The 18,128-nt window shown below is 42.7% G+C and overlaps 1 protein-coding gene across 5 annotated transcripts in view; it reads left to right on the forward strand.

Moving 5' to 3' along the window:
- The window catches only part of LOC134219305 (SNF-related serine/threonine-protein kinase), a 133,455-nt gene that overhangs the window by 98,823 nt on the left and 16,504 nt on the right, over positions 1 to 18,128 (forward strand). For all 5 annotated transcript variants that reach the window (XM_062698026.1, XM_062698028.1, XM_062698029.1 and 2 more), the window contains 2 exons: positions 17,381 to 17,718; positions 17,787 to 18,005. In XM_062698026.1, coding sequence (XP_062554010.1) covers positions 17,501 to 17,718; positions 17,787 to 18,005 — 437 coding nt within the window. In that variant the 5' untranslated portion in view covers positions 17,381 to 17,500. The remainder of the gene's footprint in view (positions 1 to 17,380; positions 17,719 to 17,786; positions 18,006 to 18,128) is intronic.

Here is an 18,128-nt window from a genome sequence, read left to right on the forward strand (position 1 = left end):
TCGAATCTACTGTTCAATATAGTGCTCGAGGGAGCGATTAGCAGAGCTGGTGAGCAAAGAATCGGTACCATTATCGCATATGCTCCTGGGCTTTGCGGACGATATCGATGTTATCGGGATTGATCGCCGTGCCGTGGAAGAGAGTTTTGTGCTTTTTAAGATGGAGACAGCGAGGATTGGACGATCAATACAAGTAAAACGAAGTACATGGTCGCTGGCAATCAACGTGGGTTCACTAGTGGCGGTGGTAGTGAAATGGTGCTGGATGGTGAAAAATTTGAAGTGGTAGTAGAATTTGTGTATCTTGGAACATCAGTGACGTGCGATTAATAAAATGATGTTACCCGCGGGAAAAGGCGTAAATTCGCACTGTATACTACTCTGATTCTTCCGATGGCTTTATACGGCCATGAAACATGGACGTTAAAGGAAGCTGATTGGAGAGCTTTTGGAGTGTTTGAACGTAAGGTGCTGCGGACAATACTCGGCGGTAAGCTGGAGAACGGTTTCTGACGGCGTCGCGAGTTGTACCAGGTGTATAAAGGGCTGGATATTGTTAAGCTTATCCCGGGTAGAAGAAAAAAGCAAAATAATATCAAATTTTACTATTAACTAGTCGACCCGGCAGACGTTGTCCTGCATACTTGCATAGTAGGCAAAAAAGCGCGTTGTAAACTGCCCATTTCCATACAAATCTTTATTTTAATTTTTCACGATTTACTCAACCCTACTCATGATTTTCGCCTAAGGAAATATCATATAAACCCGTCGGAAACTGTAACGGATGTTTCTGCTGAAGAAATGAAAAAAATCCATCCAGCCGTTTTCGAGTTATGCGGATACGAACACAGACCATTTCATTTTTATTATATAGATATATGAATAACTGAATAGCAAAATCTGCTATTAGTTTGTGTGATATAGTTGCTAAAATAGCAAAAATAATAACAGACATTGCTTTAGCAAATAACTCATAAATAACTCATTTTGCTATTATAATAACAAACCAATAGAAAAATATTTGAAGAAAAGAAAATATCAAAATCAGTTATTATTGGTATGTTGAAAATGCAAATGATAAATGAATAACAAACTTTGCTATGATTGCAAAATGTGTTCTTCATTTGTTGTTCTGCTCCTTCTTATATTAACATATAAATTACTTATTTTACTATTATAACAAAATTTGTTGTTGGAATGTTATTTTATGTTATTTATGAATAACTTAAGAATAACTAAATCTGATATCATAGCAACATTTGTTATTATTATGTTATTTGTTTGTTATTCACCTCTACCCGGGATAGCACGTTGTACGTATGCCGGAAGAACGTCAAGCGTAGATAAAATTTAGTAGAGATCCCGGAAGCGGCCGTAGGCTTCGTGGAAGGCCGCGTACACGATGGCTTTTTGCAGTTGAAGAGGAATAAGGGCGCTCAACGTTCAGGGCGACTGAAAGCGACACTCCTAGAATTCGATACTCGGTCGGATAGTCGGTACTTGCTTCATTGCCGTACATGGCGACTGGACAAATCAACGATGTGCACAGGACTAGTTTTGTCCGTGTCTGTAAGCTGCGAGATTTTAGCTGGCTATGAAAACCGTAGAAAGTGCTACTTGCAGCCGCAACACTTTTCGTCTCGCGACTAACATCATTATCACAACAAATGTTCCAGGAAATATGAAATCATCGACAACTCCAAATCGCGTTTCATTTATTTCTACCTTAACACCAATATCGTTTGGGCTGCCACGTTCTCTGACAGCCACCAGGTACTTAATTTTGACAGAGTTTATGATTGGTCTCCCGTTTAAAAGGTACGGAAGCCTCTTCCACTGTTCTGCGATCTACGCCAATTAGGTCGATGCCATCCGCAAAACCAAGGAGCATGTAATACTTTTTTTTAAATAGTTCCGTTTGCACATCAGCTCTTCGAACTGAACCTTTCAGTCAGAGCTGTAGATTAGATAGTGCATCACCCTGCGTCAATCCATCTAATATAATGAACGAATCGGATGTCTCGCCAGATATTCTGATGCTCGATTTGGATAAATCCAGCGTCGCATAGATCAGCCTAATAAGCTTTGCGGGAAATCCATGTTTTAGCATTATATAGCAAGTTCGTTCCGTTTCACTGAGTCATACGCTGCCTTAAAATCCACAAACAGATGATGAGTCCGCAAGTTGCATTCCCGAACTTTATCGATGATTTATCGCAGAGTAAACATCTGGTCCGTTGTTGATCGTCCTTCTCAAAAACCCATTTGACATTCGACGACACAGGTCTCCGAAAACGGGTGCAGTCTGCTAAAAAGAATTCGAGAGAGTACCTTGTAGGTGATATTGACGAGTGTGCCCTTTCTTGTAGATTGGGCATATGTATGAGGCCAGCTCGAAGGCATTTCTTCTCCCTTCCAAATCATTTCAATCACTTGGTGGAATTTTTTTCGTTCGGCCGGTCACTCCCAACTTTTAGAAGCTCGACCGAGATTCCATCCTTCCCAGCGGCCTTACCGTTCTTTAGCTCTCGGAACAGCCTTGCTCACATTGTCTAGCGTTGGTAGCTCAACAGCTTGTCGTTCCTATAGAAGTTAAATAGAGTCCGATAGAGCGAAATTAAAAAAAAAATAAAGTAGAATCAGAGTACATCGGATCGAATAGATTTTTTTATGTTTTGGAGGCATTATGGAGTTAGACTTAAAACCTGCTATGGAGAAATACTTCTGACACTGTGTGTTTTTTCTTTACTAAACATTCATTGTTTCTTTCCATGGAAATACACAAATCTTCTTTAAACGTAATGCAATAAGAATTTTTGAATTTCCAAAATATCAAAAATCATTCCGAAGCTAAGGCTACGCCCAAAATCAAAAAATCCTTACTCCCAAATTTCCTGGGATACTAAAGTTGTCCTAATACTTATAGGGTAACCAACTTGATTTGGACCCCTACACTTTTTGGACCCTCCTGGCGACATTTTTCTGATTTCTGAACTAAAAACAATACCGCTGCTAATTCCTTCATTGGCTTCAGGAAATTAACATTGTTCAGCATCTATTTCACTGGTTTCCCGTGCGAAAAAGCGATATTTAGATGAAATTTCGAGGAAATTATTTTGTTCAAGAAGGCGAGCGTTACAATGCGTTATGCTTAAAAGTATACATTACTGAAAATCTCAGAACGTACACAATAAGTTTTTGTCGAAATTGTGAATTTAAAACGCAGAAATCTTCTCATTGATGCATGCTAATCGAAAGATAAGACTTGGCTTCGACTCAATTTACCAGGATAAATTAGAAATTCGACTTTGAAGAGACTAAATTGGGGTGTCCAAAATGTGTACATTTGAGGGTCCAAAATATGTTGCACTGTCCAAAACGAAGAATATTTTCATTTAAGAAAATGCCAAATTTCACTGATTTATCAATAACTGAAGTTCATTTCGAATTTCTATTTATAAATAAGACTTTCATCTTTGAAATGGTGTCATTTTCACCCATATAGAACCTGTATTTCAATAGATATAAGCATATATTAGGATGCACTTCCTCTAGGGGTCCAAAATAGGACAGTTACCCTACTAATTAATTGGTTAAATCAATTTGTAGCGCAGTAGTGATTGCATCTGAACCAGGAACAATTTTCATCTGGAAAGAATGATATTCCAATGAACACTATCCATGCATGGCACCTAAAGGACGCGGAACGAATCGGCAACCGTTCAGTGACTGTGGTCGTTGTACCCTGTGTGATTTTATGAATATAAAGAGACACATTCATTACTAGTGATGATGGCACACAGATGATGCTGCCTGCTGCAACTACAGCTTATATGCCTTGGCGTTGATATTCGCTAGTCGCTACCACATTATGGCACCTTTTATTCGACACATCAATTTATTCACGAGGCCACCGTCAGTATAGGAAGGAGCATGCATTAAACTGCGAAGATTTTGTGGCAACATTTGAGCATGACTGAATTCAGTAGCATTTTTTGTATGATATTGTTTTGCTTAGGTCGAGGAAGTAAGAATACAATTTAAAACTAATTGATCCCTTCCGTTAAAAATTGTATCTCGTTTTATAGTCTTATTCGTTGTCTCATTTAAGGTCAACTTTCTCAAATAATTTTTGAAGCCTTTAACTATTTAAAAAATCAAAAACTAAAAAAGTGCTGCACGTGTGAACCGGCCTGAAGGATTGACCTAATGTTGGTTCAAAAACAGCGAATGTTAGGCCAAGCTTGGAAAACACTACTTTTTTGTCTTATATTAAATTATATAGTTAGAGGTTTCAAAAATATGGGTTATTTGGGAAAGTTGTCCTTAACCCTTTAAGGCCGATATATAGAACAAATGAAAAATGGATGTATAAAATCGCACGATGGATAAAACTGAACACTACCTTCAGCAAAATTGCTTGAAATTAACTCCCCTATCTGGGAAAAATATCAGGCATGGGCGATCAAGGCTCTACGACAATCTAGAACGTTATGATCACGGTGAAGTTAGGAAAGAGAAAATATAAGTTATATTGGCAGCGGATTGTACTGTTTCAAAATAAGATTTTTATTCAAACGTATCCGTGGAGTTACTGTGATGTACAATAAACTATTTTTATCTTCTTTTGACGTCCTAGGCCATCCAAACTATCCTTGAGTTCAGGACTTGAAATCTGCAGCTGCAAAAAAGCATTTTTCGTTACTCCAAATTTATTTGTGTATTCAACCGTGCTCATTACATCTTATAGAAGGTGATAAAAATACCTCAAGGTAGTTCTAGGATATTCTGGGTTATCCAAACTATTCTGCTGCTTAGAAGCTTTTTCGGCTTTCAAAGCTTCAATATGCATTCAATTATATCCATTACACCTCCCGGCAGATCAAAGCATATCGTAGGAAAGTTTTGAGATATTCTGGACAATCCAAACTGCCCTTGAGTTCGAGACTTGAGAACTAGAGCTGCCTAGAAGCTCTTTTCGGTAGTCAAAGCTTTCATATGAATTCAATTATATTCATTACACCTCCTTGGCGGTCAACGAATATCGTAAGATAGTTTTAAGATATTCTGGGTTATCCAAACTGTCCTTGAGTTCGGAACTTGAGATCTACAGCTGCGAGAACATCGTTTTTCAGTACTCAAAGCTTCAATATGCATACAATTGTATCTGTTGCACCTACCAGGAGGTGAACGGATATCGGAAGATAGGTTTTAAGATATTCTGAGAGATCCAAATTGTCCTTGAATTCGAAACATGAGATCTACAGCTGCTAGAAGTTCTTTTCGATACTCAAATCTCCGATATGCATTCAATTATATTCATTACATCTCCTAGTAGATCAACGGATATCGCAATATAGTTTTGAGTTATTCTGGAAAATCAAATCTGTCCTTGAGTTCGAGACTTGAGATCTACAGCTGCTTAAAAGTGCTATTAGATACTCAAAGCTTCGATATGCATTCAATTATATTCATTACATCTCAGGATATCGGGAGAGCGTTTTGGGATATTCAGCGTCATCCAAGTTGTCCTTGAGGGCAGAGCTTGAGATCTACAGCTGCGAGGATATTCTTTTCAGTACTCAAAACTTCAATATGCATTCAATTATATCCATTACACCTTCTGAGAGGCCTACGGATATCATAAGATATTTTTGAGATATTTTGAGTCATCCAAACTATCCGTGATTTCGAGACTTGAAATCTACAGCTGCAAAAGTAGCGCTTTCGTCACTCAAAGTTTCTAAATGTATTTAACCATGTGCAGTACAGCTCCGGGATGGCCAATATACATCGTAAGATAGTTTTTATATATTCTGCATCATCTAAAATTTTCAGGAATACGGCTGCTTTGAAAATTTTTTCTGTTGCGCAAAGTTTCGATATGTATCCAATAATGTGCATTACATCTCCTGTAAGAACAAAAGACATTGTAAGATACTTTTTAAAAATTCTGGCTTATCCAAGTTTTTTTTTGACTTTGGGACAATCAACAGTTGCGATTGAAGCGTTTTCCGCTACTCATAGTTTCGATAAGTGTTAAACCTTTTTTACTACATCTCTTGGAAGTTATTATCCTTGTATATATCGGCTGATTGTTTGGATGTACCATAGATCACCAAAACTGTTCATGAGCTCGGGACTTCAGATCTACTGCAACTACAATTTCATGGAAGGTTAACAGACAAAGTATTCTAGGTAATTCAAACTGTCATTTCGCATAGAATCCACGATCTTAAGCTTTCAAAGTAGCGTTTCTTGTCTCTCAATGGTCAAACTTGTTCATCACATATATTGAAAGATAAAAAAACTCTAGATTGTTCTGGTTGTTTTAAATGCTTACGGTTACCTGGGAAATCTATTGTTGTGGCTGTAGGTCGCAAGTTCTGGACTCAAGAGCGGTCTGGATGACTCAGGATATCCCACAACCATCTCAACATATCAGGTAGTAATATGGATATGGTCCAAATATCCAGATGTCCACTCATCCCGCGAGGGGAATTGTGTTGAAAATGTCCTATGAGGAAAACTTCTAACGTGTGTGAGATCTCTTGGAGCAAGAAAATTTTTGTCCCAATCAACCATAAGCGGTAACAACGAAGTGTGTGTAGAACTGCGGTTTACAAGATTCACTTCCATAAAACCGAGTGCCCAAAATTGGTAAGAACGAGAAAATGCCGTGGGAGTTGAAGAGAACGCACCAGTCATTGCCATTAGGCCCATTCTTTGATTGTAATTCTAAAGATAAGTATTTCGACCTAAACGTAAAGATCAAGTGAAATGTGGATAGCATAAGACGGCTTTACTTTTGAAGTCGAAATACGTATCCGTAAAGTTACAATCAAGTGGTGGAATTAAATGGGATGGTACCAACACGTCTTATGACAAGCTATTATGTATGTAGCTTAGCTTTGATTGATTTCACATATCGATGGTCGGCCACGTTCTTATAGTCATGGACACAACAACAAAAATCATTTTTTTTATAATAACGCGCTTATTTTTCGTGCCCAATTGCTCGTTAATATGATCCCTTGTTGAACTTCAAGACCATTGGCGTCGCGTTGCAATCGGATGACGCATGCAGTCCGATCAAAGCGAGTTGCTTTGCGCAAGACATCAAGTTAGAAATAACTGATCTTGTATAAAAATAGACACCGAATTCTTGAATCGACCGCCAATCCAATGGTTAACTGTCTTAACAACACCGGCAATGAATGACAATTGTAATAACAAATTATACTGAACGAGTACTAACAATAGGATAATATACGAAAAATCATATCTTCACAGCTGTCCTCCACACTCTACTCTCGGTAATGAACCACACAGAAATGTGATGCTGAATCATTTGGTTACCGTCAGTTCAAACATTTTTTTTTTTTTTAATTTAACGTGTATTAGGTTTACATGAAAACAACACGCTGATTGTCATCATTATTGATTAAAAATCGACGTAATGCTACCTACAATAAATTTTAATTTTCACAATTGCGCACCCGAACAGGAATAAAAACATCGTGGAGGATCTTGAGTTTTTTTCAAAAATGTGACAGAAGTTTCTCTCTTGATTGTCACGTTTGTAATTTTGTTGTCTGGCCATCAATTTCGCTGGGAAACCGTTTTACGCCCACGACAGACGATGACTTTCATTTATGCCAAAATTCGCGAACCGGATTCTGCTTCCGCGGTGCTTTTCATCGTCGAAGTCAATTAGTCGTTTATCCAATTCTAGATTGACGTCAGCGCGGACGGTATGCTGCAGAGAAGCAAGAATCGATTTCTTCGAAGTTCACCGGCTGATACCAAATTGGCACGTGTTTCTAAAGATTAGCGAGCGACATTACGCCGTGTTTAACGAGAATAATGCGTCTCTTGCGGAAGACAATTACGCTACCAATGCAATGATAAAATAAACTGCAAACAAACGGAATACTCAAGGGTTTGATATCGGTTTGCGTGTATGTTTTTCGAACGACTGCTACTTGCAGCACTAAGTTTATTTACAAACAATCGTCACTTGAATCAACCGGGGCAGTTATTGAGCTAATATAAAATATTTCGAATGAATGCACCAATTCACCTGTGCATTGTAAACGTTAGAAAAAAAAGCTGCGTTTTAGGCGGAACATCATCGTTTTAATCAAGATGTGCATTAGAGACTATTAATGCGACATGCCCAGTTAACCGCCATGTTCCAGAAGTTGCGCTGCTAATGCAAACAAAACAACATTCAAGTTGTGCACTGTGCTGACTTGGTTGTTCATCATCATAATTGACTCGATCACCTCCATCCATCCGTATGTTGTGGGGTATGCAGGTCCGGATTTACAATGTTTTCAAAAGTTTCCCGTCAAAACTGTTTTAGTTGCGAAACGTATTTAACTGTATTGTGATGAATAATTTAGAATTTCAGTTACATTATCCCAAATGCCACTACTTCGAACGTTATGAATAAATTGATCACTGCTCCGAGAACCATTACTTCGAATCTATGAATATTAAATTAAACCAATGCCGATGGCAACTCGTTTATTCTTATTCATTTGCTGTGCTTTTAGAGAAAAAACTGGATTTTCATTTATTTTTTGATAATAATCAAATGTTTGTCCATAACAAACACCAATTTATATAATTAAATATTTAAAACTGTTGCAAACAAATAATTTCAAAATATTGCATCAGTGTCCTCTATTGATAGCGACAAGGATTATTACCCCGAATGGTTCAGAATGCAGAGATGCATAGTATAATGTGTTATATAATATGCTCTCCTTGAATCCGGCCCTTTGTGTAGCCACCAGGCACAATTCGCACGGGGCAAGTGCAATAGGTCTCAGCGAACACCCGCTTGTTTGTGATGTAGGTTAGAGCTCGATGAAGAGTGGCATTCCATCCAATTCAAATTCATTCATACGTTCGTTCGTTCTTTCATCAATTCCCGTCATTCGAATAGTCAACCAACTCGCACCACAGCGCTGCTGGTGGTTGGTGCACTTATGACGCAGTCTTGGAAACTGCGAGACTGTACAGATTTTATATATATGTACATATAGTGGCGCTGCTACCAGAATCGAGTTTTATTGGTTTTTAAGTGTGCAGCGCTTGACATCTATTAGAAAATTACGTATCCATCGAGAGGAAGGAAAACAACGCTGGATAGGTAATGACATGAATAACTCTTTGTAATTGATGTAAGTGTTGCAAGATCATACTGTGGATGAAGTGAACCTTGTGGCTGATTGCAGTATTTATATGCCATTTTACATAAATAAATACCTCAGATGAATAGAACAAAAAAAAACATTGCAAATCCGAATTAGTGAAAACAAGCAGCGGATGGAAAATTTGAATATAATTCTGAATTAAAATCTTGGGGCAGCAGAGACTATGTACAAGGGCTTGGCGATCCCTCCACAGACTTTGGGGCTTGTCTAGGGTGTGGTAGGGTTTGACAGTGGAGCTCTTCGATAAACCTACGCCGAATGGAGCATCCTTCTCCACTGGACTCAATCCTGGGCCAATCGCTTCCAGTCGCCCTGAACATTAAGCGCCCTCAGGTCCTCTCCAACTGCAAAAAGCCATCGTGTATGCGGCCTTCCACGAAGTCTGCGACCTCTTCCGGGTTCTCTACTAAATATTATATTCGCTTGACTTTCTTCCGGCATACGAACAACGTGTCCAGCCCACCGTAGTCTGCCGTGTTGTATAAGCTTAAAAATATCCAGCCCTTTATACACCTGGTACAACTCGTGATTCATTCGACGCCGCCAGATACCGATCTCCTTTTAACCGCCGATTATTGTCCGCAGTACCTTATGCTCAAGCACCCCGAAAGCTCTCCGATCAGCCTCCTTTAACGTCCATGTTTCATGGCCGTATAAAGCCACCGGAAGAATCAGAGTAGTATACAGCGTGAATTTTATCTTCGTTTGCAGACCACGGGACTTACGCTGGTTACAAAGTCCGTTTCACTACCACCACCACTAGTGAACCCACGTTGATTACCAGCGACCATGTACTTCGTTTTGCTGGTATTGATCGTGATTCCAATCCTCGCTGTCTCCCTCTTGAAAGGCACAAAAGCCTCTTCCACGGCATGGCGATCAATCCCGATAATATCAATATCGTCCGCAAATCCCTGGAGCATATGCGATCTTGTGATAATGTTATCGCTTCTTTGCACTCCAGCTTTCCTAATCGCTCCCTCGAGCGCTATATTGAACAGTAGATGCGAGAGTGCTCCACCTTGCTTTAATCCATCTAAGGTAACAAATGACGTCGATATCTCATCCGCAACCCTTACACTTGATTTTGATCCGTCCAACGTTACACGAATAAGCCGTATCAGTTTCGCCGGAAAAGCATGTTCAAGCATAATTTGCCATAATTCATTCCGTTTCACTGAATCGTACGCCGCATTGAAATCAATAAACAGATGATGTGTCTGCAAGCTGTGCTTCCGGAATTTATCAAGGATTTGTCTCAGGGTAAACATTTGTTCCGTCGTTGATCGGGGCGCACGAAAACCAGCTTGGTATTCGGCGACGAACGACTCTTTAAGCGGTCTCAATCTGTTGAACAGAATACGGGACATAATTTTGTACGCCAAATTAAGGAGGGTTATTCCTCGGTAATTGGCGCATTCCAATCTGTGCCCTTGCTTAAAGAGAGGGCAAATGAGGCCGTCCAACCAGCTAGCAGGCAATTCCTCGTCTTTCTATATTTTCGGCATAATATGAACTTAAGCATAAAGCTGCTCTTTGCCATGTTTGAGAAGTTCAGCCGGGTGCTGGTCCTTCCCCGCAGCCTTATTGTTTTTCAGCTCTTTAACAGCTTTTTCAACCTCATCTAGTGTAGGCGACTCCACAGCTTGTCCATCGTTGCTAATATTTATTCTGCTCACCGATGTACCGTCACTTCCACTATTCAACAAAGTCTCGAAGTGTTGCTTCCACCTGGCAGCCACTTCGGTTTTATCTGTCAGCAAATTCTCTCGTTGGTCGTTGCACATAACGGGAGATGGCGCTATCTTTCTCCGCACGCCATTGACAGACTCATAGAACCTTCGCATATCGCTCTGCTACATTTTTTCATGCGCCTCGCTAATCAGTTGTCCTTTATATTCTTTCTTCTTCCTGCGGTGGGTTCGTTTTTCGGCTGCTCTTGCTTCCTTGTACCGATCTCTATTCGATCGGGTACCCGACACCAACATCCGGCTTCTGGCAACGTTCTTCTCGTCTGTCACTCTCTGATATTCTACATCGAACCAACCCGTCCTGGGTTGCCTCTGTGCAGTGCCTACCACTTCTCGTGCTGTTGTGCCACCGCTCCATGGATCGACTCCCATAGATCGTTGATGTTGTCGCTAACGTTGATTGCACTTATCCGTGCGTCGAGCTCCTGGCGGTACTCAGTCGATACTCCTACCGCCGACAATCACTGGATATTGTAACGCATCGTTCGCTGTGATCTTTCGTTCGATACAGTTGAAAACCGTGATCGAATTTTTCTGACAACGAGGTAGTGATCAGAGTCAATGTACGGACCTCTGAATGTCCGCACATCGATAACATCCGAGAAATGGCGCCCATCCACCAGAACATGGTCTATCTGGTTGCAAGTTTCACCATTTGGGTGTCTCCAGGTGTGCTTTCGGATATTCTTTCGTGCAAAGTAGGTGCTACTGATGCCATCCCTCTGGCAGCAGCGAAATTTACTAGCCGTAGGCCGTTGTCATTGGTAGCGGAGTGAAGGCTCTCTACCAATTATGGGACGGAAAAAGTCCTCTCTACCGACCTGAGCGTTAGCGTCTCCGATAACAATTTTCACGTTATGCTTTGGGCACTCGCCATGAGCTTCATCAAGACATTCATAAAACGTATCCTTCACGTCGTCGAATTTATCGTTTGTCGGTGCGTAAACTTTGATTAGGCTGTAATTGAAGAATTTGCCCCGTATCCTCAACCCACAGATTCGTTCGCTAATGGGTTTCCACCGCAAAACTCGCTTCATCTGCTTGCCCATCACTACGAAACCAACTCTATGCTCTACTTTTCCGCTGTGATAGATGTTATTACTTACTTACTTACGGATCCTGTACACCTCCGGTGGTGCAAAGGGCCGACTTGAAAAATCTCCATCCTGAGCGTTGCCCGGCTATCGCTTTAACCTGTTGCCAGGTTAGATTTCGGTCGATTTCTTTTATTTCTTTATTGAGGCTTCGCCGCCATGAGCCTCTGGGTCTGCCTCTGCTGCGATGTCCCGCTGGGTTCCAGTCTAATGCTTGTTTACAGATTTCGTTTCCGTCCCTACGTAGAGTGTGGCCGACCCAGCCCCACTTCCGATCCCGAATTTCTGTTGCTATCGGCCTCTGGTGACAACGACGATGGAGCTCGTTGTTTGAGATCCAGTTGTGAGGCCACCAGGCCCGAATTATATACCGCAGGCATCTGTTAATGAACACCTGCAGCCGTTGAGTGTTCTCCACTGATACACACCATGTTTCGCTAGCGTATAACAGCACAGATTTCACGTTAGAGTTGAAAATTCGTATTTTGGTGCGTTCACTTATCTGCCTGTTTTTCCAGATATTTCTTAAACTCGCAAAGGCAGCCCTTGCTTTCTTGATCCGTGCGCCTATGTCGATCTTGGTACCGCCGTCTGACGCCATTTGGCTACCAAGATATTGGAAGCTTTCAACATTCTCCACTGGTTGCCCGGCTACTGTGAAACTGGAAGGAGTCACCGTGTTTACATCCAACGATTTGGTTTTGTTGACGTTGATGACTAAACCTGCCGAAGAGGAGCGCTCGGCAAGGTCGTTGAGCTTACTCTGCATATCAGAGCGCCGTTGCGCGAGGAGTGCAACGTCATCAGCCAATTCGAAGTCGTTTAGATGCTCCATGGTTATAGGCTGCCATAACAGCCCGCGGTTTGGTTCACGGTCAATCGCACCTACCAGAATCTCATCGATTACGATGAGGAACAGTAACGGTGATAGGATACATCCTTGCCTCACACCAGCTACGACCCGGATAGGGTCGGACAGGACCCCATTGTGCAGCACTCTACACGAAAAGGCCTCGTACTGTGCTTCGATGAGGCCGATGATTTTCTCAGGAACTCCCTTGCGTCTCAGGGCGCCCCACATATTCTCGTGATTGAGACGGTCGAAAGCTTTTTCGTAGTCAATGAATACCAAGTAAAGGGACTCTTGGAATTCGTTGACCTGCTCCAGAATGATGCGGAGCGTGACAATATGGTCCACACAGGATCTTCCGGCACGGAATCCGGCTTGCTGCCGCCGGAGAGTCGCATAGATCTTCTCCTGAATCCGGGCTAGGATAATTTTGCACAGAACTTTGAGAACGGTACACAGCAACATAATGCCTCGCCAGTTATCGCATACAGTCAGGTCACCCTTTTTGGGCACCTTTACTAAGATACCTTGCATCCAGTCGACCGGGAAAGTTGCGGTGTCCCAGATATTACGAAATAAACGATGCAGTAGTTGAGCGGATGTCATGGGGTCAGCTTTGAGCATCTCGGCTGATATGCGGTCGACCCCTGGGGCTTTATTCGATTTCATGCTTTGGATGGCTGTTTGAATCTCTAGCAGTGATGGAGCTTTGGTATTGACGCGTGTTATACGTCGGATCCTAGGCAGATCATGCCGAGGTGGTGATGGCCTGGCTGGCACTTGAAAAAGTTGTTCGAAGTGCTCGAACCAGCGTTTCAGCTGGTCAGTTGGGTCGGTCAATAACTGATCATTCGCGTCTTTCACAGGCATCGTTGCATTCATCTTCGCCCCGCTTAAGCGTCGTGAGATATCGTAGAGGAGGCGAATGTCCCCGGTTGCGGCGGCTCTCTCTCCTTCGTCGGCCAGAGGGTCTGCCCACGCTCGCTTGTCCCGTCGACATGAGCGTTTTACTTCCTTCTCAAGAGCCGCGTATCGTTGGCGGGCTAGAACTTTGGCTCCTCTGGTTTTTGATCGCTCTATCGCGGCTTTGGCTTCTCTTCGCTCCTCTATCTTCCTCCAGGTCTCATCGGTGATCCATTGTTTTCTCTGGGTGCGTAGTTCGCCCAGATTGTTCTCGCTGGTGGCGATGAAGGCATTCTTGATGGCGGTTCATTGGTCTTCCACGCTGCCACCTTCCGGAATATCTGCAGCACGCGTCTCCAGTTCTTCAACGAAGGACCGTTTCACCGTGGCATCTTCCAGTCGGCGTGTGTTGAATCGTCGTCCAATTTTTTCCTCCTGCCGACGAATCCGGGCAATGCGCAGGCGTATTTCGCCGATGAGGAGGTGATGATCAGACGCGATATCGGCACTACGTTTATTCCGTACATCAAGAAGGCTCCGTTTCCATTTTCGGCTGATGCAGATGTGGTCAATTTGATTTTCTGTAAAGCCGTCACGGGAGACCCACGTGACCTTGTGAACCGGTCGATGAGGGAAGAGCGATCCCCCGATCACCATGTCGTTATTACCACAATATTCTGCGAACAGCTCTCCGTTTTCGCTCATTTCTCCGAGACCATGGCGTCGCATAATGCGCTCATGGTTCGAGTTGTCGGATCCGATCTTCGCATTGAAGTCGCCCAAACAGATCTTGATATCACCCTTCGGAATTCTATCTACGACGGCATTGAGTTGACTGTAAAAGTTCTCTTTGTCTTGCAGATCGGCAGCATCGGTTGGCGCATAACATTGGATTATAGTAAGGTTTCGGACCCGTGTTCTAAATCTGGCAACGATTATCCTTTCACTTATAGGTTCCCACTTCATAAGCGCAGAGTGTGCCTGAGCGCTTAGTAGGATGCCAACTCCGCGTTGCCGGGGAGCGTGTTCACCTCGTAAACCAGAGTATAGCAGAACTTGTCCCGACGGCGTTCTGTGTTCTCCAAAGTTTGGCCAACGGACTTCACTCAGTCCCAGGATCTCAAGCTTCATGCGGCGTGCCTCATTGGCAAGCTGTGCCAATTTACCCTGCTGGGCTAGGGTTAAAACGTTCCATGTTCCTATTCGTGTCCGTTGTTTCGCGCTAAGAGTCGTCGCCGTAAAATCAGTCCGTATTCTTTCATTATCGGATTCTCGAACAAATTGATGTTTCGGGAACAGTAGGTTGTTGGCCCAAGGTTCCCTATCCACCGGGATGGGGCTGCCATCTTAGGTATAGCTTCCGGGGAATAGCATTTCATACTCAGCCGCTGGATGCCAGAACAGACGCTGTTGGAGCCGCACCTCCTTGGTGGACAGACGCTCGATCAGTCGGGTCAAATTTGTTTAAAGTCCTACCCAACACCAGGACTAGGCTAGTGCGCTTTGAGCGGCACACGGTCGCTTTGATAGGGCCTGCTTGGGGACACATGCAGCTTTTATAGGAGTTCAACAGAGCCCACTGTCGAACCCCACCACATCCTAGGCAGACCCCACAGGACGCACCCTCTCACTCTAGCTGATGTCAGAAGGACAACAGTGCCCAGGCTGCACTACCAGCTAAGTACGCAACCCTTAGCTGGCGGTCAATTGTCATCGGAAGACCCGTGGAAGCGTGAGTATTGGAACTTGTGAGGACCAGAGCTATGTTAGGCGCCCCTTCCCGGATGTCAACTCACCATTTCGCAGCCCAGCGATGATGTTAGATGATAGATGTTATACTTGAATGCAATGTTGGTCGTGGGGTCCACGGCTCGGAATTCACGTTCTCCGGATCTAGGCCATCGGACTTCTTGAATAGCGGCCACGTCCACTCCAACCTTCTGCAGTCCACGAGTCATAGAAGGACATAGAAGGACAACAGTGCCCAGGCTGCACTACCAGCTAAGTACACAACCCTTAGTTGGCGGTCTTTTATCATCGGACGACCCGTGGAAGCGTGCGATAGGAACTTGTGGGGACCAGAGCTCTGTTGGGCGCTCCTTCCTTGATGTCAACCCACCATTTTGCAGCCCAGCTTTTCGTCCATCGTCGTTAATTATCAATTGACAGCGAAGTCTATGTTATTGCTATGTTCTATAGTGGCGAGGTTACGTTTTCATCTGTCGAAGGAGCGACTTCTTCATCAGTTTTGGAACCACATTGGATTGGTATAAATGGCAAATCTAAAAAAAAATTCTCGAATGTCGAATGCAACAGCTTAATTGACAATCAATCAAGTAATTGTATGGAAGGAAAAGAGATGAAACGGATTTCTACGGTAACGTTCTTGAAGCGAGAAGTTGGTGGACATGTTTTAGAGAAAATAATTGATTCGTGTAAATAAGAATTCCGCTGGGCTGAATCCTTCTTATTCCAGCTACGTTCATGTTTCTTCAAGAAATCATATTTTGTATGAATATAACAGTAATATATTCATTTAAATTTATGAATTTGGCTTGTATAAAGCAATTTTCGGTTGATTTATTAGGAGCTGATTTGTGTATTTTTGGGTTTTTTGATCGAATCGCATCAGCCGAAACCTATATAAAAGTTTATTTAATCATCATACAATGTTCTGTGAAATTGTTCTATAGCATACCAACTGCCGTTTTTGCAATTCTGAGGTCAATCGAGCAATCAGAACCAATTTCCTGATCGAATGAGTGACGGAGGTGTATTTTCCTATACATTTTGGCTGAAATCCCCATACAAACTTCAAATCAAATGCGCCAGCTTATGCAACAAGCGATTGAGCTGAAATTTTCAGAGATTGATTTTCTCACCCGAAGACACAAACCTGGGGGGTGCCCCGTGGAATTAGACAACTTTTTGTTTCCTGGGCCAGTCTAGCCTCCATATACAGATCGACTTGCGGTTAGCGGCAGTATAGTCAAATTTCAATAAACAAAAGAACCCCCTTTTCAACCCCCTCCCACATCCTAGATACGTCCCATACTGTTTAAAAAATCATATGGTATATTATATTCGAAAAAATCGAAAAAAAATACTCCGGATAAACGAGTCTCAAATTCAGTATAATCGAACCCCGGATAATCGAGTCTCCGGAAAATCGAGTCCATTCCACTAATTTAGCCTTCAGACAAATGTTTGAAGAATGATTTTTAAAAAAAAAGATGTATGTTTAAAATATAAATATTATTTAAATATTATTTTAACAAAATATCAAACATCGGAAATGCGTGTCCGCATAAAAGATTCCGTAAAATTACTACATAGGTATATGCTGAACCTTACCCTACCGAACTGCAGACAAACACGTGTGATGTGTCCCACATTGTAACTCTCTGTTCTGCTATTCCACCTTTGTTTACAAATTCTTAAACGCATATTCCATCGAGTCACGTTGTTCGATGTTCGAAACCCGATTAGTAACACTTGTAACTCCGATATAACAATCCCATTAATTTCCTATCGATTCTTCTGCTGTTGCATTTCAGATCACCACCATCGCCGGCACTCGGAGCAAAACCTGGCGACCTGGCTAAGTTAGGTCGTTAGGGAACAATCACTAGCGGATCGGAGCGGGTCGCGTCGGACACCGAACCGGGAAGCAGAATGCAGCGAACGTTTGGTTTATCAGCCGCGAGTCGCGCCGGAGTTTACGACGGTAAAATAGCTGGCCTATATGACCTGGAGGAAACGCTCGGCTCGGGACACTTTGCGGTGGTGAAGCTGGCCCGGCATGTCTTCACCGGCGAGAAAGTGGCCGTCAAGGTGATCGACAAAACCAAACTGGACGAAATCTCGCGGGCCCATTTGTTCCAGGAAGTGCGGTACGTGCTTCTGGCCACTTCTTTTGGCTTACCATGTTTGCAACGATTTGATTGTTTTTTTTTTACAGGTGTATGAAGCTTGTACAGCATCCGAATGTGGTTCGGCTGTACGAGGTCATCGATACCCAAACCAAACTGTATCTGATACTGGAACTGGGTGATGGGGGAGATTTGTACGATTACATCATGCGACACGATAAAGGCTTGTCGGATAACGTGGCGCGGGAGTATTTTCGCCAGATTGTGCGAGCCATTTCGTACTGCCATCAGTTGCATGTTGTGCATAGGTGAGTTTTTAAATTTTCACTGATGTATACTGCCGTGAATCGCATATCTGTCCCATCTTTGCTGGTTTTTAAATTTTCACTGATGTATACTGCCGTGAATCGCATATCTGTCCCATCTTTGCT

The sequence above is a fragment of the Armigeres subalbatus genome, chromosome 3 (assembly GCF_024139115.2).
Source record: "Armigeres subalbatus isolate Guangzhou_Male chromosome 3, GZ_Asu_2, whole genome shotgun sequence".
Classification (NCBI taxonomy): Eukaryota; Metazoa; Arthropoda; class Insecta; order Diptera; family Culicidae; genus Armigeres; species Armigeres subalbatus.